This window comes from Eublepharis macularius, chromosome 7 (genome assembly GCF_028583425.1).
Source record: "Eublepharis macularius isolate TG4126 chromosome 7, MPM_Emac_v1.0, whole genome shotgun sequence".
Classification (NCBI taxonomy): Eukaryota; Metazoa; Chordata; class Lepidosauria; order Squamata; family Eublepharidae; genus Eublepharis; species Eublepharis macularius.
This window is the reverse complement of record NC_072796.1, coordinates 104397293-104418848: the sequence shown is the minus strand read 5'-3', so window position 1 is coordinate 104418848 and position 21556 is coordinate 104397293. Positions and strand designations below refer to the sequence as shown.

The following is a 21556-nucleotide window of genomic DNA, read 5'->3' as shown; positions in this document are numbered from 1 at the left end:
GAGATAAAAGTGTACAAAATAAAAAGCTTACCTCAAGAACCAAATGATGTGCCAGATTTGTCTGCAAAATGTAGTTAGTTTACTATATAAGGGGGATTGTAAGTATCCAAATCAAAAGAAAAACATGGTATCAGGCAATCTTAGAATCATATTGTGTTTATAATATGAAGATATTTGTTCTGACCCAGGGCAGTTTTCCATACAATTTTGCTTCACTTTGGCTTTTTTGTAGCAGAGCTATTTTTGCAATGGTGCCAGGCCAAAGTGTTTCTCTTTACCCAGCTGTTTACATAAGAGCAGGGCTTTTTTTCAGCAGGAACGTGGTGGAACGCAGTTCCGGAACCTCTTGAAAATGGTCACATGGCTGGTGGCCCCGCCCCCTAATCTCCAGACAGAGGGGAGTTTAGATTGCCCTCCACGCCACGCAGAGGGCAATCTAAACTCCCCTCTGGAGATCAGGGGATGGGACCACCAGCCATGTGACCATTTTCTCCAAGGGCAGCCCACTGAGTTCCACCACCTCCTTTCCTAGAAAAAAAGCCCTGCATAAGAGGTTGCATCTTCCCTGCTATTTTATGCTGCCCTTCACCTGAGGATTGTTTTATCAGCATTTCAAAAATACTTCTACTTTTCACTCCAGCTTCTACTAAATCTAATCCAGCTTTCCTGGATAGAACCTATATGTTCTGCATATAGGTTGAACAGATAAGGAGATAATCTATATCTGTGTCTAACACCTTTGCCAATTACACCATTTGAAATTCCCATTTTTTAAAAAAGAAAGTCTGAAAAAGATCCCCTGAATGTGTGTATGGGGGGGATGATGGCTGCAGTGAGCTGAGGCAAAGAATGTTTGGGGAAAACTGCTGTATAGGTGCTCCATTGCCACTGCAAGTATTTGCCAAATCCTCTCCTCCTGGAACCCTAAGGCGGCCCAGAATTCAAATAAATGTATGTGCACACTGCCACCTAGAGTCCGGTCCTGAAGCAACACTGCACTTTTGATTTTAGTATTCCTTCATTCACTGCTTCATTTAAGCTTCAGGTGGATAGCCCTGTTGGTCTGCAGTAAAAGAGCAAGATTCGGGTCCAGTAACTTGTTAAAGAGTTCATACCCTAGAAATCTAGTTGGTCTTTAAGGTGCTATTGGACCCGGGGCTTGCGCTTCGGCTGCAGACCAACCGGGCTACCCAACTGAAACTGGAAGATATAAGGGAGCTCTGACTTCTGAAAGCTCATACCCTGGAAACGTTGATGGCCTCTAAGGTGCCCCTAGATTCAAACCTTGCTGTTCTACCGCAGCCCCCAGGTTCTGAAGAGAAGGGGAAGCTTCAGCACTCTCGGAAACAAACCGTAGCCAGTGAAGTTTTTAAGGCCCTGGCGGACTGGGCACAAGTTACATTGCACAGTTGAGTGTGTGCCCTACAGCAGCCCAGCTGAAACGAGACCTCGTGGGAAGAAAGCCAAGTCCCACAGGAAACGGATTTTTGCTTCGCCCGCATCCGAGTTGGTCCGGAGCGGCTCCTGCAGCCGCTTCTCTTGTCCCTAGGAGGCCGAGGATCCGGGCTGCTTCTCTAGCGGTCCCTGCTTTGCCGCTCTTCCTGCTGCTCCTGCTTAAATCAAGCCCTCAAAGGACTTCTTGATTCCTCCCAAGTCTAAGCCCTGCAGTTCCAAAATAAGTATCGGCCTCTGCCGAACCAACGCAAACACCCTTTGCACCTTTCGGTGCCGTATTCGCACCACTACAAATGCTGAATCGCTGCTCCCGGTTACAGCGAGCGGACCTAAGGCGCGCCGGTGACAACTAAATAAGAGGAACAGATGCCATCCAACCCGCCAGCAGAGAAAATGCAGCAGCCGAACTGAACGGGGGCTAAGAGCGCCCAGTTACGCGTCCCCGTCACACATCGCGCAACTAGGACACACACCGCCCTTTAGCACGCTAAGGGGCCCAAAGGGGCGGAGCTTCTCCGACCAGGACTCCCCTTCTTGTAGACGCATTTGGATGACGGAAAGCCGCTTGCGCAGCCACACGTGGAGGAAGAGGAGAATTCGCGAGCCGGGTGAGTTTGCAGGCGGGGAGCAAAAGTGTGGCTGTGTGGGGGGGCTGTCCCTAGAGCGAAATGGAGGCAAGACAGCGCTTTAAACTGCCTTGTACTGTATTGGGGTTGTTATTTCTTTTCTAGAATCGGAGCTTTCCTAGCTACTTCGAATAAAAGCCATTCGCCATGATAACTAAATCCTCTCTCCGAGAGGCAGTGTTGTGCCTCGGCATATAAGGTGTTAAGGGCAAAGAGAGGAAGGAGGGCTGTTGTGGGTTTCTAGAAACCGGAATGCTTCTCTAAGGGCTAAGCTACAAGTGACGAATGACACTTGAAGGGCAAGTGTATTTCTCCCTGTTCACTTGCCCTCCACTCAATCCACTTGCCGTTCAAGTGTCATTCGTCACTTGTAGCTTGGCCCTAAGATGGAGTTTTGGGCTGACAGTATCTCTACAGGGCTTGGGGACTGAAGTAAAAACTTTTCAGAAAGGCCTTTGAGTGGAACTATATCTGGTGAGCGGTTCTTGCTGTTTTTACTGTTGTATTGTTTGAAATGGCTTTTATGAATGCAGTGAACATGATTTAGCCTTGAGCATCTCCAGATGATAAAGCTAAATGCATGATATGATGGGATCTACTGCACAGGCCTAGATATGAAGTAGAGGTGTGCCTCGACTGTTTCATTGTGAGCCACTGTGCATTGTGAACGTTAGAATTCCCTCCTCCCATAAGGGTCTTGGGAAGTGTTCTTTGCATCTTCTTCTCCATTTAACAAGCACAGAACTTGTAGAATGCTTCCACTGCATGACGTCTACAGAGGCCTATTTGGATCCTATACCTTAAAAAAACCTGTTGGGTTATTGTAATGACAGTGGCTGCTGTGTTATTTGCACTGTTTTATGTCACTTTAGATTTTGTTGTTTTGTGGCTTGTACATTGTCTGCCATGTGCATTGCCATAAACAAGCCGCTACTCCCCCCCCCTTCTCCACATCAAAGCATGGAGATAATGCTCTCCTGCTTAAGAGTAGTTTGTAAATACTGCCTCTGTTCATTTATTTTTAATTCAATTATGCCCAACCTTTCTCAACAATGGAGACCCAAAGTGGCTCACATTGTTTTTCGTTCCTGTGTTATCCTAACAACTCTGTGAGGTAGTTGCCTGAGAGTATATGGCTGGCTAAAGGCTACCCAACAAGCTTCCATGGCAGCATGGGATTCAAACCTGGATCTCTTTGATACTAGCCTAACACTCTACCCCCTACACCACACTAAGATTATTAAATGTCATTTTCTATGACATAAAAATACCCTTTTGAAATTAAGATTCTCAGTGCCTAGAACCTATGGGAGTGTATTTTTTGCACTTTTTTTTTTGCCCTGCTGTAACAAGGGCTGCTTTTACTTTGCTGGCTATCTTCATTTATTAACATTTCCATGTGAGTTAATTGCTTTTAAACTCATTGCTTTTATTGCTGCTGTGTACCAAAGTAACACCTGGGAGAGCTAATTTTTTTTGTACATTTGCTTGTAAGTACCATTTGGTTTAACTAGGCTTACTCCAAGTAAGCTACATAATAGATGTAAGCCTTAGTTGCACAGTTTAAGGAACTCTTACAGGTTGCTTACTGCAGCCACAAAAACATGTTTCTGAATGGCTGAACAACAAACCAAAAATGAAATTTACTCTTTGACATTTTAGGCAATGGGCAAGAACAAAGCAAAAGGACAGAAACAGAAGAATGTATTCCATGTCGCCAACAAAAACATCACGAAGGCAAAAAGTAAAGCAAAGCCGGTGACAACCAGTCTGAAAAAGGTTAGTATTGCAAAATTACGTAATACCTCTTTGAACTCCTTTGAATTCTTCTTGGGGATCACTGGAATCTTGTGTGCCCAGTGCTGTGTGCGTGTAATGCCATCTACCCTACCAGAGTAGTAGAGTAGGAAGGGGTTCCCTACCACTAGCACCCAGCTGAACTTGGTTCTTTCCTTGATGCGGGAATTAAGAAATACACTCAAACCTGAATTTTAAAATAATCATCACTTTCTTCAAATCACCTCTAAGAGGTGAAAAGATATAGTGCTATTCTTACCTAGATCATCTCCCATCTTCCCTCCCCAAAAGGTACCTGATATTATCAATTAATCTACTGTTAAGCAGTACAAGTGTGGCACAGGGTATGCGCACACTTAAGCCTGAATGTGGGCTCTCCCCCCCATCATATATTTTTTTGTATGTATAACAAAGAGGATCAGTGAGGGAAAACCTGTTTGTCTCTCTTTCAGTAGTCACAAGTAATGAAAAACTGCTCCTCAAAACTGAGTAAGTTATACACCAGTGATAATTTTGTGTGTTTTGTGAGGCATTACCTTTCCTCAGAGTAAGTAACAAGCATAGCCATGGTATAAAAGTAGTTATTTTGGCGACTTGCATTTTTATTCTCTTTAAATTCCTTATCCATCCACTGACAAGACTGTGCAATTTAGAAGAGTTCAATTTAGATAGGTTTTCCATTCAAAAATATTTTAAAACTACTTATAGCTATTTCCTGTTAAAATATAAAATGTTTGTGTCTTTCCTTTGTTTCCCAAAGATCAATATAGTGAATGATGAAAAGGTTAAGATGGTAAATAAGATATTTACGGACGTTCAGAAAGAAGTCAAGCAGTTATCCAAAGCCATTTCATCAGATCCACCAAAGAGGCATTTGGTAAGCTCCTTATGTTATTTCTTTTTTTTAAAGCAGTGATCTGGGTGTGTCTTTAAAATTCTTTTGGTTTTATTTTGCTTTTCAATCTAGATTCCAAAGCTGCCAGAAAGAGAACCTACTAATGTGGATGCTGCTGCCAACTTACTGTCTCAGTTGTAGTATTAAACATGTGTACTCCAATATCCCATTTCCTGGTACATCACTAATCAACACTTTTGTATACTTTTTATTTTAAAAATCTTGTTAATGTACAAGCATTGGCACTCTTTTAATAAAATCTACAAATACAGTTTTCCTAAATCTAGGAATGTGGAATGTCCGAAGTTTTTGAAAAGGGGAGGCAGGGAGGGAGAAGGAGAAACTTAAAGTGCTAATTAAGAAGGCACCCCACGAAATGAATTAAGTGAAACAAAACAGCATAACTTACCTAATGCCCTTCCATTTTACAACTGGCAGTGAAAAATTAAACAAAACAAAACTGGCCAGAGTTTTAGAATGACTGCAAGTATGAATAAAATGCAGCAGTGTGTTTAATGTCTAGATTATTTTACTAGCAGGAATAAGGGAGCTATGAAACTGATTCTCTGCTTTTTTTTTTTTTTAAAAGGATGAAACCAGTTTTCAGTGTACCTGCATTTGAGAATACTAACTTCTGTGATCCTATTTAAAAAGCCAGTTGTATTTTGTTTAAGACGTTGCTTACAGAAATAGGAATATGCACTTCTGGTGTTGGTGAGTTGCAAAAATCTTGCATTCATTATTGTGTGTTATGAAACAGTCTACAATATTATTTAGTTAGAGGTAGATGAGGCACTCTGGCTGCATTGAAATCTAATAGTTCAGTATCTGCACATCGAAGAGATCACAGACTCCTTCATTGTCATCCAAGTTGAAGCTGTAATCATCGCCAGGTGTAGGAGAGAGCCGCAACAGCGGAAACACTATGGAACAAAAAGCATCTTAATTTAAAGTGTAACTGGGATCCTGTATCTCTAAGCCACTCCCACAAGTCCTGTCCATGGGGAAGTCTCTGAAATATTCTTCTGTTGTTACCTCAACCATATTTCCTGAGATATGAAAAGATTAGTACATGAGGATGTTATTCTGTTACATGCAACTGCTGGAAGCTACTTAAATGCTATTTCTCGCTCTCTGCCAGTGGATATTGTACAATGGATAGATGTTTCATTCAAAAATGCTTGCTATTTTTTCCCCTTAAAGAGGCTGTTGATAATAGTGTGACTATTTTTGGTTGTCCCAATGAGATGAAAGTTTAGCTATGCAATTTTTTAAAAAATAAACTACCTTTATTTGAACTTCAAAGACAAACTTTAAATGAATTAACAAGGCAAGTAAATGCCTTTACAGTTGTCTTCCCAAAGGAGCATGAAGTGGGGAGATATAAACTGCTTAAATTATCTTCCCCTGGAATTTGATGAACCAGTGAAATTAGATAAGTGGTAGCCTTCGCTGTAGTCCGTGTAACAGTTAGCATGCTAGGGTTCCATTTAAGAACCACTGTTTACTTATAAACTTCACTGAGTAAACTTCAGCAAGAAATTTCAGTGTAGCCATATTAGAGAGATGCCAGGAGGACAAAATAAGGGTCAGATGACATGCAAAAGACATTCAGTTTGATGGGGTGGGTGGGACAGGACACATGGCAAACTTTATTGAAGCAGCAGCACTTGGGTAAGAGTCTTTAACACTTCCTCTCCAAACTTATTTAAAGCCCTATTTTTGCCCTCCTATCCCTGAAGATCTCTTTCTTCCTCCACACTGAGAAATACACGTTTTTGTGTCTAGGGGACTGGAGAGGGGTGTCGGGGATGGGGGGGGGGAAGCCTGGGGCAAAGAATGAACTCTTGATCTTTGGCACCATTTCTCCAATAAAACTGGAAGCCCTTTGCAACTGCATTAAAATAAAAACAAAAAACATCAGATGATCCTATCATAGTTTTGCCTTGGAAGACTCAAGCTGCCATCTTGAGCAAGGCAAATGGACAAACATAATTCTGTGCTGTAATACTTCAAAGACATCATAATTTGCTGGGTTGAAAAGGCTTTGTCAGTTGTATAGATGACACTGTTCATCTTGATAAAGGAAAAGAAGTATTTGAGCTGGCTAGTCCAATGGGGGAAATTTCTGCTGTGTCTTTCCAAATATGGAACTGGAATTTAATGGATGTTAATAGGTATTTTCCAGTAGACTCTCTTACAATCTAGCTGCTGTTTCCACTTCTGATTTTTAAATTAAACTAGGACTTGATCCTGCTTCAGTATGGCACTATTCAAGTACTTCTTCCTTAGTTAGTATTTCATGCAGCAAGTAGTTCCAGAATTTGGGCTGCTGTGATACGTGTGCAGCAGCCATGGAAGAAAAAAATGTGTGAATTTTTGTTCACAGACTTTCTGAGCCATGGTAGCCTGTGGCACCACATCAGTGACTGCAATGAGAATATACTGGAAACGTTCAGGCATCACTTTATTGCTGTGGAGGGAGAGGAGATTTGTGGGAAAAAATATAAGACCTGGCTACTTAATTGAACCTCCAGTCAACACTGGGGGGAGCTGGAAAGTAACCTGTGGTTGCTATTGGACAGCTTAAAAAGTATTTGTTAAGTCAGCTAGAATAATCTTACTTATTAAAAGCAATGAAAATATGAGAAACTTACCATCAGAGGACATCAGCTCATCAATGATATCACTATTAATTATACCTAACGAACACAAAAGCAAATTACCACTTTTTATAAACATGTCAGATTAGACGCTGCTTTACAATGATGATCAACAATTTAGGACATTAGTAACCCACCACCACTCTTCCCCCTGCCCCACCAAAAACCAAAAAAGAAAAGAGTTTAGTTCACCTTCAGGCTCATCTATTTTTGCTAGATCAAATGAGTTGGGTTTGAGGATACTATTAACATCCAGTGGAAGGAAGGGCTGACAAGTATTTGAGCTCGGCGTAGTTTCTGTTACAAGACTGTCATATAGCTCAGAATCTGGAATGCTGCCATAAAGAGTTTCAGGAGTTGTATTCTCTTGAGAACTTCTATCTATAACAATAAACAGCTATTAGAAAACATGGTCTCCCTAAGCCTTTTTACCACACCTTTTTTGATAAAGGGCAATTCATTACTATGCATTTGTTTTCAGTACTGGTGTTTAGCAAAGTAAGATTCTATTTGTGGTGTGATAGACAAATTTCTGAAAACTCTGAAGCCACAAAAAACCCCACATGTTTTTGTATGTGGAAAAAACCTAGAAATTTGGGGAGAATGCACCATTGGATACTCACCATGAAAGATCCTTCTCCTCTAAGGGAAGGAGGACATCTTGATGGGTGATTCCCACTCTCTACTCAGGGAGGCAGGAACAAGTTTCTACTTGTCTTCCTAGTGGGAGTCACCCTTACAGTTTTCCTTCTTGCCTCAAAAGGGAGAGCAGCTTCATCCAGGTGGTGCCTTGTACATCTTAGCCTCTGCTCAAACTTTCTATTGCTATTCTATTCTACTCTATTTCTCCACTTCTATTTTCTTCGCCTCTTTCAGCTCATAACTCCAACCTTCATTTTCATTCATTCTCTATTTCTCTCCCCACCATCTGATAAAAGATCACAGAGGAAGCTTCTCCTTCCCTCTAAGCAGTCATTTCAAAGAGGATACAAGTACAACTGATTTGGCAAGCAATTTCAAAATAGAAATAACTTAGTTAGCATATCTATTTGAAATAACTTGGTTAGCATATAAAATTGTACCATTTGGCATACTTTTGGAATACATTTATGGAATTTAAAACTATAAACATTTTGATTTTTTTTGTAACAAAAATTACAAATATAGTCAATACTTGAGAGAGTTGCAAACTGCTGCACCTTAGCACACGTATTTTAATTTTTGCTATCTCAGAGGTAGGGGAGAAAGTTAAGGTAAAAATCAAATTCTGTAGTAAGAATAGTATTTGAAGAGAAACACTGTCAGACAGTTTCAATGGGTAGCACTACCAACATATTTGTATATCAAGTTAAAAACTTCACAACACTGAAAACACTGATCCCTTTAGTAATGTTTTATAATTAAACACATTACAGCATATCAAATGTTTCCAGAATCATTTACATTTAAAGAAACAGTCTTGAAAATATGTTGATGTCTACAGTATACATAGTTATTTATATAATGCTGTAGACTTACATAAAAATGTTCATATGACACATTTTGACTAAAATTGAACTCCACAGGCAGAAATAGTTCCATCCATGGGAGCATCCCATTGGACCTAAAGCCACCAAGTGCTGATGTCCACTACTGCTATACTTCTCCAACTTCTCTTTGTAAGAGGAAAGTCTCCACACCTACCTGTTGGCATATCTATGACTGGTGTCTGTGAAAGGGATTGCTCCTGACTAGTGTCTTTATTGTTTTTTAAGTTTTGTTGATCAGAGTTCAGTTTAGGAGAAGTCAATGGAACCACAGCTTGAGATGGAGATTGAATGAGGTCATCTGGTGGAGGAACTGGAAAAACTACTGGCTTAGAGGAACCAGATTCTTTATTGATGAGCAGTACATGGATAGGCCCGGAGTGACTGCTTAAATTGATCTGGTATTTCTTCTGGCCCTTTAGAAAGATAAGACATTGAAAAGTAAAAGTACAATCCCTTATGGAAATAGAAGTAGCAATTAAGCCAAACATCAATGCAAGCAAAATGGTATCCCTAAAGACCCTGGTGATTTCATGCTAAAACACTGCACTAGAAGTATAGGAATTAAATATATAAAGCATGAAACTCGAGTGCTTGCACAAGCACGTATAACATTGCATATACTATTATAACACTGCATATACTCCTATGACTGTAGAACCGCATCTAGCTATTTTTTGTCCACTCGTTATTTAGATCGAAACCAGAAGTGCACAAGTTTTCCCCTCTGTTCCATTCATTTAGCATGCAAAATAATAAAATCAACATATTGTCATACAGCCAACCTCACTACAGGGCATTCAAGAGAAAAAACCCTCTGGAAATGGAGTCCATTCAATTCACACCTGCTTAAGAATTCAGCAAGATTCATACAAATATTATCTGTGCATTTAAGGTGAGCAGCACTCCCTCCCCTCTCCACAATCTGGCCACCACAATTTTTGCATTTCCTAGGCAACTTCTTTACCACCAATCATTTTTAAAAAGTAATCAAAAGTATACACGAGACTAGGGAAAACCTACATGTGAAAGAAAATGATCCTCGTTACTTGGTTGCAACTTGAAAATGGCTCAGAGAAAATGGAAGAAGGAGAAGGATTCTGAAAGGGTTTTCAGGTAAAATTTTATTTATTTAATGTTTTTTATAGTCTGCCTCTCATTGAAACTGCAGAAATTTGAAAAGCACTGATCCCCATAGAGAGATGAAACATTGCAGAAACAAAAAATTTGACATGACATTAAATGATACAGAAACTCCCAGTAGGAGTGTATCTACACCAACAGACAGTACCCAGTAGTATAGTCTGCACTAGGGGTGTGCACTTGGAGTTTCCGATATGGGTAAAATGCCCAAATCGGACCCTATCTGTAAAGATTTGGGATTCCTGTATTGGGGATAGCATGCTGACCTGAATCAAAGTGCTTACCCAAAGCATTCGGGTTGCTTTGGGAAGCTTAGGGGCTGAGTTTAAAGGGCCCTTTCCCTGCCTCTTGCAAGTGGCAGGTGCCTTTAAATTTCAGCTGGAAGGAGGGGGGATTTCCCACCTGACAGCTTAAGTTTAAAGAGCCCCTTTCCTGCTGCTTACAAGTGGCAGGGCCCTTTAAACGTCCCCAACCCCACCCCACTTACCTTTGCCCTGCAGCTGTGGAGGCGGTGGGGCAGTGGCGGCTCCGGCTTTCCCCGCCACCCTGCGGGGCCGCACGGCGGCAGAGGAGGCAGAAAAGGCCCTTCCTGCCCCTCAAATAGCTCTTGTGACGGCCATTTGAGGGGCAGGAAGGGCCGGAGGAGGCCTTCCCCGCCACCCTGTGAGCCGCTGTGGGTCCAGAGGAGGCGGCCGCTCTGTCCTTCCCCACCCGGCCAGGTAAGTGGGGTGGAGGAGATGGGGGGGTAAGGATGTGTGTGGGTGCTGTGAAAAAGCCTCCCTCTTGAATCACTTTGCAATGTTCCGAATCTTTATGGAACATTCCGAAGCGATTCAAATATCTGAATCTAAAGCAGCTTGCTGCTTTGGGTTTTGGGTATTTACGAATTTTCCCCCTGCTTCAGATAAACCCGAAACAGGAAACCTTAATATTTCCAGGGTGCATACCCCTAGTCTTCACACAGAGATACTTCTAATTTATTCTCCTTCATGTATAGAAAATGCACAAGTGATGAGTCGTGTCTCCTTTGTTGTCCATGCTGTAAGTTCTTCACACATCTCTGCATTGGGGGGGGGGGGGTGGAGAGCTGTACTGTGGCTAGGCACTGATAGGTCATACGATCAGAAAGGGCACATATTCATGCAGTCAACCAGTTCAACTTGTTGCTGAGTAAAAAGCTGTACTGGGCACAGTCTTAGAAGATCAGCTCTCTGACCTCACAGCAGTTTACATGTTTGTCATCAACTCCCATGAAAATGAAGATACGACTGTAATCAGTAGACTCAGTGTCAATTTCCCCCCTTTAAATACTTTAAAATAACCCATTTAGGTGGGTTATAATAACCCAATTAGCAAAACAGGGAAATTTAGGCTAAAAGTTTTAAATCTCAAGAAAAAAAATGACAACTCCCTCAATCTCAATCCTTGTCCTTTTCAAATTCAGCCACTGAAGCTTGTTATAAAAACAGAAATTGATGGAATGGTAATTATCAGCAGATATTCAGTTCGCTAATTTAAGAATTGTATTATCTTGGAGATCTGTAATGAAGTTTATTACGTCATTCAGTCATGAAACGTCCAATTCTTAATAAACATAAACCAATCTAGAATGTAAAAAGAACTACATATATTCTTTGATGCTATTAAGTAAACCCTGATTTTTAAACACAGCTCAAAAATCAAAGCACAGGAGCTGCTTGGCATCAACGTCACAGGTTGGATCTTGCAGGTATGTTCTGATAGTAGCAGTGTTTTGCTTTAAGACAAGGAGCCTTTCCCTGACACGAGGCTTCCGTCAGTAGAACAGCTGAAGCACCCCTGATAGCTGAACAGATTCACAAGACACAACCCATTTTTTACTAATCATCAGCAAAATTAAAATAACTATTTATACATACCAGGTGAGGTACAGGTACTTCTAACTGTGTACCAGACGGTGCCTGAATTGCTAGCAGCGTATCCCCTGATTATAGAGTAATTATAAAATGTTAACTGCATGCGTTCAAACATCCAAAATGGCACAGAACTTTGTATTTGTATAACCTCACATAACCAGACTGAAACCCCATTCATTTTCATTTATCTAGAAAGTAAGTTCTGCCACAGAAGGGGGAACGAAAACATGGACACTGTCAACTCTATACTACTCATAAATTCCATTCATATGTTTATGAATGGTCTTAATTTTGCCATTTCACTTTAGCAGTTTACTACCTTGATCTTCCCCTTCCTTTTCCCACCCCAAGCTGGTGCTACCTTCTCTATTTCTTAGTTATGCTTTCACAGAGCGGCCGTCTGGCCACTGCATCTAGCTCTTCTGTGTAAAGGGATGGTCCAATTTAAAATAAAATAGAGCATGATGAATCTGAGTGGGGGAAAAATGGCTGTTCGCTAAAGAGTTTTTGAAGATCATTTAGGACAAGGCAGGCATCCTCCCATTTGTGAAAATCAATTCTGAGAATCAAACAGCTCAGATCCTGTTTCAATCACCAGCTGAGCAATTAAATAGTGGCACTAACACATAACTACAGTATTAAAGCAGCAAACATCACTGGATTCTCCCAAATAACATTTCCAAATATACCGAGTTTTTCAACAACTTACCATTGAAACAGTCACAAATATCTTCATGAGTGATATATGAAAAAGTGGTCCATGTCAAGGACAAACAAGAAATGTTTAGGAGCATTTTTATAAAGGGATTAGAAGAGTAGTATAATAGAACAGCTCAGGAGGTTGCTTCTGTAGGGGATAATATTGTACCATGTTGCAATGTTTATTGTATGTATCACCTCTTCTTTACTGCAATTTCCTCTACCTTTGTAATCCCTTCTTTATTTTTTAATGTTATGCCTTAGACAGTTTTTGTTGCCTTAAGACAGCTTTTATTCACACTTTCCCCCAGTCTCTGTAGTCCTAGTCCTACTGCGTTGTTCGCTGGAGGTCTTTGCTGATTAAATTTTCATAGTCAGTAATCTACCTTGAGTCTCAGTGAAAAATGAAATTAATTTTTTTAAAATAAATTGATACAACACCATGAAACCGGTGACTCTAGAATGGGCCTTAGACTGTTTGTGAGAATAGATTTGTTTGCATTTTTTTTCCTGATACGCCCTGGACTAGTGACCGAAGCAGCGTGGTTTTAAGTACTTGTATGATTTAAAGTGCAAGCATGTACAGTTATTCCAGTCTAAGCCCACTGAAGTCAGTGAGCTTGGATTGGTGTAACTCAGTTTAGGATTGCACTGTTGATGGCTGCTGCAAAACTTCTCTTTCCATTACTGGACCATGAAGGGAACAAACAGAATTTCCTCCTCCTTTATTGTGATGAAGACCCTTTAGACCAGTGACGAGTTCTCAATGAATTTTGTTCTTGCTGCAATCTGCAGTATATTTTCCTCATATTTCACTCGGCAAATCTGTCCTTAACATTTACTTCCAGCAGTCTACCTGAAAGCTTCTATGAGATGCTGGCAAAAAATCTCCAACTACCAGTTAAGAAACTGCCCACCACATTATCTAATCCAGCTTCCTCTTTCTATATTAATAGTTTTACTAAAGGATTGTTGCAATAATGCCATTTGTAAGAATTACACTGCATATGTTTAAAGGATATCTTTTATTTGTGGAGTCTTCCTTAACATTTTTAATGCTTTGCTGTAACCACAATTTCTGCTGATCCAATTCCTTTTCTTTTAGTTCCAGATCTTCAATTTCTGCTTCAAGATACCTTAGTCGATCTACAACTTCCTTCGTATTACAGCCGGCACCTATGCCTCTTTGAAAAAAGCAAAAGAAATGCAATACTATTATAAATGAGCAACACGGAGTAAGAAGGATTAAAATAGCATCGTAAGAAGATTATGGGCTGGAACCTCCAATAGAAGGCCCCAGGAAGGTGGCTCCTTCCTGCCTTCCTCTGGTAATCCCCTATCAGCCCAAAACCATAAAGCTGGTTGGCAGGGGGACTCACATGCGCAAAATGTCACAACACAATAACTGCTGAAGAGATCCAACTGGCAAAAGTGACCCTTTTCTGCCTTTCACAACAGCATCACTTTGCACTAACAAAAGCATTACCAGCAAAGAGAGGGGAAGCAATTGTGCCACTTCCCTCTCTCCCCCCAGCTGTGCTATAGGACTTATTTCCCACATGGGTTCCTCAGCCCCATCATCATAGGAGGGAAGCTCACAGGGGGCTGCTTCAGGAAAGGTAATATAAGAAAATTAATTTCAACCAGTGCATATGATCCAATCCATTAATTTCGTACAATATTTGCACAAGAGACATGGCAATACCTTGAGGAAAAAAAGAGACATGGCAATACCTTGAGGAAAAAACCTGAACAATATTGTGGTAGGGGAGAAGGATTAGGCTTAAATATTCACTAAGTATGCCATGAGTCAAGATACAATGGCATTTTGACTCCATTTGGAAAGCCAGTAACTGGAACAATGGCTATTAGCTCCATGTTTCTGCTGCCTTGATAGAACACCAGAGAGGCAGGCAGTAACTTTCACAACTCCAGCCTCATCTTATTTTAATAGTAACAGCAGCTTAGGAAATGCTTCATGCATTTTCATATGGTTCATCTATATGTGACGCCTAATCTTGTACACATTTAATTTTTGCCCATTGCTAACAGTAATATGGCGCTGGAAAGTAAGCAGTGTCAAAAAAGGCCAGTGAGACAGGTAACTTTGAAACGGGCCAGTAGGATCAGTAACCCTAGATATAAAAGCATACACGCTTTCCATGTTGCACTAGCAACATTTAATTATACTTCTATTTGTGATACTCCAAGCAGCCCACTAGCTCCCTTAAGTGGTTCTCCTTATGGTCTACTGAATCTGACTAAACGGGAAATTATCTGTTAATGTCCACTCAGTTCCTCTGAGGTTTTCCACACGCATAAAAAGTCACATGGAGGACCAATGGCCCCAATTCTCTTATTTTGTGACCCTTGAAGGTTTTAGGTGCTTCATTTCCTATGGTTAGATAGATTTTGCTATTACTAAAGAGAACTGTGATGATCCTGGATTGGAAACAAGCTAGATAATTTAGAGATGGCCAACTGGCTAGCCCACAGGCCAGTCCTGGACTCTAAAGCAAATTTATCTTACCACAAGGTATGAAGAGGTCTGCAGACAGTTTCACTTGCAACAACAAAACAACTATTTTGTTGCAAATTCACATCTGCAAGACAGACATAATCCACATTCCATTTTTATATCTCTTCAGTGATGCAGGGCAGAAAATTTTTCAAAGCTCTATTTTTCTGAGGAAAATTTACCACCATACATATGTAAATATAGTTTATCTATAGTTGTCAGGGCTGTTGTGCTGCAGAGCAATCATGTTAGATGTGCTAAATGTGGAATATGAAGCATGGATAAACCCCAGTGTTTGTACATGGTCCAGGCTCATTCGTGTATTTGTCTTCTTTTGTTAGCATTATTTAAACTACTTAGTTAAATTAGAATAACAAAATTCTCCAGTTCAAATTTTCCCAGAAAACCCACATCACTGCATCCCTTTTTGAGTTTTTTATGGGATGCCTTGGGCATACTGAAAGAACGTGTCACTTAACTGTGAGTTCCTTATTATCATTACTATACAACCTGACCACCAATGGAGGAATCTGTCTGTGACAACAATACTTCCAGTCCTTTGGGTAATTGCCTTAGAACAAAACAAAACAAACAAACAACCATAGTGGTGCCCAAGAAGACAAAAATCAGCAATTCCCCTGACAAATCTTTTCACAGTACAAAAATGTCCAACAGTTACAAATTTCATCCAATTCAAGGGAAACAGAGCTGACCAATTCTCTATATTTTGTGTTAAAAATAGGAAAGTTATCTTACTTCCACTGGATGCTGTTTTTTGACTTTTTTTCAATTAGATCTATCCCTTCCAGCACATTGGTGATATCATAGATACGCCTTTTTTGTCTTACTGCAAGAGTATCAGCAGCCTGGTAACAGAATAGAGATAAAGAGCAATAAATGCAGATGAAGGGCAAAGAGGGAGACTTCTTCAACAGCTTCACTGAAGCTGCACAACTTTCCTAGGGGAATATCAATCAGTAGTCCAAAAGGGAAATCTTTAACTTGTCACAGGCACAGATGGGCAATTAGATGTCTTGGACCACCCTCTTTCTCTGGAGTGAGACAGGGACAGTCACCTTCAAACAAACCTTCTATCAGAATGACCTCTTCAAATCACACCCAGAGAATTCCCCAGCTGTCCACAACATGGGAATAAGTTCTTTTGGAGTTAGCCATGCATGAGTCAACTTGTGGGAAGGGGGAGAGAACAGGACATGCAGCGGCTCAGAAAAAGTTGAAAAGTTGGCATGCTTTCCTTAAGCAAGGCCGTAAAGAAAATGGGAGATTATTCTTTTAAATATGACTTCAAATGGAGGGGGTGACAAAAATCTAACGAGGTAGGCTCTGCTTTCCCCCCTAAAAAACAAAGAATGTGTCAGTATCATATTTACGGTTGCACCAATATCCATCCCTCTGAAAAACTCCACTATTCTGTTTCTGCAGGTTGACTCTCTCTTTTTCTGGCTGAGTGAGGTGGGCCAGTGCATGAGGGTTAGGTTTTGGCAGAACCTCCCCAAAGGTGCCAGCACTCAGTAATGATGATTATTGTCCACAATGAAAAAGCCCTGATTGGGCCTATTTACATTTTATGGAAGTAGACCTTTATTGTAGGCTTATCTGAAATAAATCAGGCTTGCCACAGTTCCAAAATGCAAAGGGAGATGGTTCAAATGAAACATTAATAGATGGCACTACCAGTGAGGAAAAATCAAAGGCTTCCTGAACGGTGAAGACAAGAAACCGAAAAGTAGGAACACAAGAGTCACGCTCTCACTACTTGATGGTGCTGCAAACAACAGCAGAAGAGTTTGACATGCAACTAACTGACAATGTGATTAGCAGCCTAAGCCCCAAGTCCCAATTTTTTGTGTTGGCATGGGTCCGGGATTCTTGGCAACCAAGCAGGCTGCCTTGACTGTTTTTTTGCTACAGATAAAATAGATTTCATTTTCACACCGGATCATGAAGCAAGATGGAAAGCACCTTTTGCTTACTCTAAGAGGGAGACAGCAACTTTGATTATTTTCAGATCTATCAAAGTGAGAAACACATTTTATAGCAACATAAAAAACAAAATGTCCCGTAGTAGTTTCTCCATTCCACAGAACAGTTCTCAAGTGTACCCTGCTGCTGGAACATAAACCACATTTGTAGTTATTTTGATATAGCTTATACTCATAGAGTCAGAGTGGGTAACAGCAAAACCAAAAAAAATTTAATCAATAAAACTAAAAAATGCAAGATCTCCTCCTCTATATACCCAACCTCACATTCCTAATCACAGATTTAAACTTCCATCAGTTCAATTCCAACATAGCACCAACTCACTAAAAACCCAAGGAAAAGGCTAAGAAAAGTTTAGTGTGACAGATGCGTTTCTCCATACCATATTAAAAATACGTACGCATTAACTTTTGTCCCACAAGTTTTATGTATTTGCAAATTCATATGCTGAGAGCAATTATTTTCCACATTCTATTTGGATACAATCTTGAGGATTCTTGGGACAGATACTGTGAGGCTCCTGGGTCCTGGCTGGTCAAAGAAATTGAAGCCCATAAAATTGCAAACAAGGCTCCAGATCAACTGCTTAAGGAAACCGTTCCGTGTTACAGTGCACATACGCCCCCCCCCCTACTTTCAAATTACATTGTGTAGCCATGTTCCTATGCTACAAAATCCATACATTCCCACAGTAGAGTGTGGGAATTAAGCATCAAAAAATGCTCGCCTTCACTACTTCTCTCACAAAGCTCCTCCTAGTCTCGATTTTATAATTTACGTTCAATTGCAGACAATCCACATGAAATTCTGCATGTGATTAAAACACAGTGAAACATACAATCACAATAGTGTACAGGACAAAATTATTGATAACAGATATGAATTCTACACAGCTGAAACACAATAATGTAGACAGTGCATTTCATTGCACTCCTCATTGCTTTCTAATCAGGATTAATTAGGAGATTAAAGCTTTGGGAAGCCTGAACTAAGCAACTCAGTCATACCAACACAGAGGTGATGCCTACTAAACGGTTTTATTTTATTCGTTTACAACTGTCTTTTCTTGTTGAGATTCAAGGTGGATTACTAAATACAAAAAATCCAATCAGATAGCAAAGACATCCAATAAACAATGCAGTAGGACTGGGATTACAAAATTAGAAAACAATGCAAAAAAAACCCCACCCCTGTCTAAGACATGACGTTTCATAAGAATTACATTCACTTGGAAGATATGATTATTAATGCAATAAGATGACAAATCCAGGCCAACAAGCTATGTTTTACTGGTAGGACTGATACCTGCTTCCAGTCTACTGATAAAATCAAAGTCTTGCTCTAGAAATATGGGTTTTGCTATTGAAATAGACCCAGACTGTAGGCAGGCTGGCCTTGGTACTTCTAAAAATTCCACCCAAACTCCAACAGCTACGCAGTTTTTAAAAAGATTTTTATTTATTGCTCTCTTTTAGTATTTAAACAGCTGTCACTTAGAGGAGGGAAGGGAGCTGCTCCTGTTAGCAACAGAGGATAGGACTTAAAACAATGGGTTTAAACTACAGGAGGGAAGGTGCTGGCTGGACGTTAGGGAAAACTTCTTCATGTTAAAAGTAATTTATCAGTGGAATTGGCTGACTAGGGATGTGGTGGGTTTCCCCTCTTTTGCAGTCTTCGAAGAGTGGCTGGATGAATATTTGTCAGGGAGACTTTAGGCTAGCTGTTCCTGCATTGAGTGGTGGTGGTGGTGGTGGAGTGGACTAGATGGTCTGTAAGACCCCTTCCAACTCTGTGATTCTACCCTGTCTTTCTTCCTAATGGGGACCCAAAGCAGGAGACTCCAGCTGGACAGAACACTTCAGCTTGGCTATTATTGGGAGGTAGGAGAAGCATGAATATTACTGTATTCTGCAGGCATTCCATTGGCTACCTATCAGATACTCGGCTCAATTCAAAGTATTGACGATCATATATACAAAGCCCTTCAGCGCCTTGGTCCATTATATCTACAGGACAGCCTCTCCCTATGTTGCACCACAGCAGCTTTGCTCATCTGATCAAGGTCTTCCATAGGTGCCACCTTGCGCATGGGCAAAATCAACAGCTGCCTGTGCACATGCATTCTCTGTGGTGGCCCCCACCTTATAGAATGGCCTACCTGAAGAGGTTTCCTGGCCTTCTGCAAGCTATGCAAAACTGAATTATTCAAGAGGGCTTTTTATTCAGGAAGGAAGGTTGAAACATAAGGAAGCTGTGTCAAAGAGATGCATCAGTAAAGGGATAGGGAATGATTGCTGTAAGTATGATAGACTCCATTTATCCTCACAACAACCCTATGAGGTAGGTTAGACTGAGAGTGAGCGACTAGCCCAAAGTCACCCAGTGAGCTTCCATAGCAGAGCAGGGATTCAAACCTGGAGTCTCCCAGTGTTTAGAATGTTGGATTAAAATCTGGGAGACCCAGGTTCATCTCCCCACTCCGCCATGGTATCTTGCTGGGTTGACCTTAGGCCAGCCAAATACTCTCTGCCTATCCTACCTCACATGGTTGTTGTTAGGATAAAGTGGAGGAAGGGAAAATAACATAAGCTGCTTTGGATCCTCCTTGGGAAGAAAGGCTGTGTACAAAGTTAATAAATAATGAACAAGCAAAAGAGTCCCCTTGCATGGAGACAACTCCATCCTTCTTGCATACATAGGAATGTAATGCAACATGTAGGGACATAAAAGTAATCTCATCTCTATTTCTAAAGGGGAAGACTTGTGTGAATTGAACCTACATGAAAAATACTTATGTATATGGTGGGGAAGTGAGTGTATACCCACTAGGTTCCTCCTAGGTTAATACAAATGTCATCAGTACTGCTTTCTCAATTACAGGTTCAATCTTTATAAAGACCAACCTTACCGTATCTCAGGTCACCCAAGGAATGATTATGAAGCACTTAAGCATTTTATAATCTTTATACTGTACAATCACATAACAGCTTCAGGAAATAGGTTATCATTTCACATAAAGAAATGAGTGCTGATAGGTAGCAGCTTGCCCTAGGGCACTAAGTAACATATAACCAAGTAGAGATTTGAACTCAAACCTAATACCAGCACCAAAATTACTTGTTCACACTTCCTTTCATTCAACTTGTCCAGGGAGAGGAAACAATTCCTTTGGGGTAAATAGGATTGTTGTGATAAAGAGGTAAGTTTTCACTGTGGACAACTGGAACCAACTGTTGCCCAATATAAAAACAATGAAAGTTGAATCTTGGGAGAACTGGATTCAAGTCTCCCAGTTTTGCAAGAGGGTCGCTCTGCAGGCTTGGGCAAACCACTCTGATCCCTCAATTCAGTAAGTGGAATAAACAGCAACTGAAACGTGAGGCACTGGGCAAAATGAAATACACATTACAGATGAAAAGGTTTGGCTTGATTCCTTCCCACACTTGCTCACACATCCTGCTCAAACCCTTCACAACTTCCTAGCACGTTTAGACCGTGTGTGAAGCCCTCATCTGGGCAAGTTTTTGACACGTGCCCAGTCATATTAAGATCTCCTACAATCTATGTCATCTCAGTACGCAACAAGCACACTTCCAAGCATCAACACAACTGTATAGAGCATTTAAATGCGATTAATGCACCTGTAACCCTCGTACAGGTAAGGGATTTTGGGGTGTCCTGTAAAAACCAGGCCTCCTGCAAAACTACACCTACTGCTTCCCCCAACAACAGCAACAAAACTCTTAAATCCTATTGATCCTATTAGAAACACCCTACAGAGACGATGAAAAAGTTAAAAGCACAAGAACTTACATGTGAAAGATGCACACAGAAGCAGATGCAGCGTTAAGCACCCCCCGCCCGCTCTTCTTCTCCCCTGAGATCCCATTTCAGAGATTCTCCCACGGGACCCCTCACTCAGGCCCCGCTATCCCACCCCAGCCCGGGCCTCCGTTCCTCTCCCCAAGTCCTGGGCTCCTGACCCGACAGCCCCTCCGCACCGCTTTCAGGTCGAGCACACCGTCCTTGGCCTCCTGCAGGAGAGACACGAACTTCGTCGTGAGGAGCCCCAAGCTCTTCTCGTGCCTGCTGCTGCTGCTGCTTCCCCCGCCGGCGCCCGCAGCTCCCTCCACGCCGCAACTGCCGCTGCTGGAAACCGACTCGGCCAGCACCGCGGCCATGCTGCATCCCCCGCCCGCTTCCCAGCCCGGCGAGCTGGGTTTCCCCGGCGGCGGCAGCGGCAGGGGCGGCGGCGGCGACCCCACGTGGCCCTCCCGCTGGCCCTAAGAAAGCAGCCGGGACCTGAACGGAGCCGCCTCCGGCCCTCTTTCTCGG

The 21556-nt window shown here is 41.4% G+C and overlaps 2 protein-coding genes across 3 annotated transcripts; one reads left to right on the top strand and one right to left on the bottom strand.

Moving 5' to 3' along the window:
* The first annotated feature begins 1587 nt into the window (after positions 1–1587).
* Positions 1588–5061, top strand: RBIS (ribosomal biogenesis factor). Of its 2 annotated transcripts, none has more exons than XM_054985756.1 (4): positions 1588–2063; positions 3744–3860; positions 4639–4755; positions 4846–5058. In XM_054985756.1, the coding sequence occupies exons 2-4, from the start codon at positions 3747–3749 to the stop codon at positions 4912–4914; spliced, it is 300 nt and encodes a 99-aa protein (XP_054841731.1). In that variant the 5' UTR covers positions 1588–2063; positions 3744–3746; the 3' UTR covers positions 4915–5058. The 2 variants fall into 2 exon arrangements, with proteins under 2 accessions (XP_054841731.1, XP_054841732.1); XM_054985757.1 differs by lacking the exon at positions 1588–2063 and adding an exon at positions 2395–2555 and having other exon boundaries at positions 4846–5061.
* An 11-nt stretch (positions 5062–5072) lies between these two features.
* Positions 5073–21464, bottom strand: E2F5 (E2F transcription factor 5). The gene is made up of 9 exons (XM_054985755.1): positions 21223–21464; positions 15974–16083; positions 13722–13883; positions 12710–12753; positions 12004–12068; positions 9120–9378; positions 7629–7817; positions 7431–7475; positions 5073–5696 (listed from the first exon to the last, which is right to left on the bottom strand). The coding sequence occupies exons 1-9, from the start codon at positions 21400–21402 to the stop codon at positions 5587–5589; spliced, it is 1164 nt and encodes a 387-aa protein (XP_054841730.1). The 5' UTR covers positions 21403–21464; the 3' UTR covers positions 5073–5586.
* Positions 21465–21556: the final 92 nt, after the last annotated feature.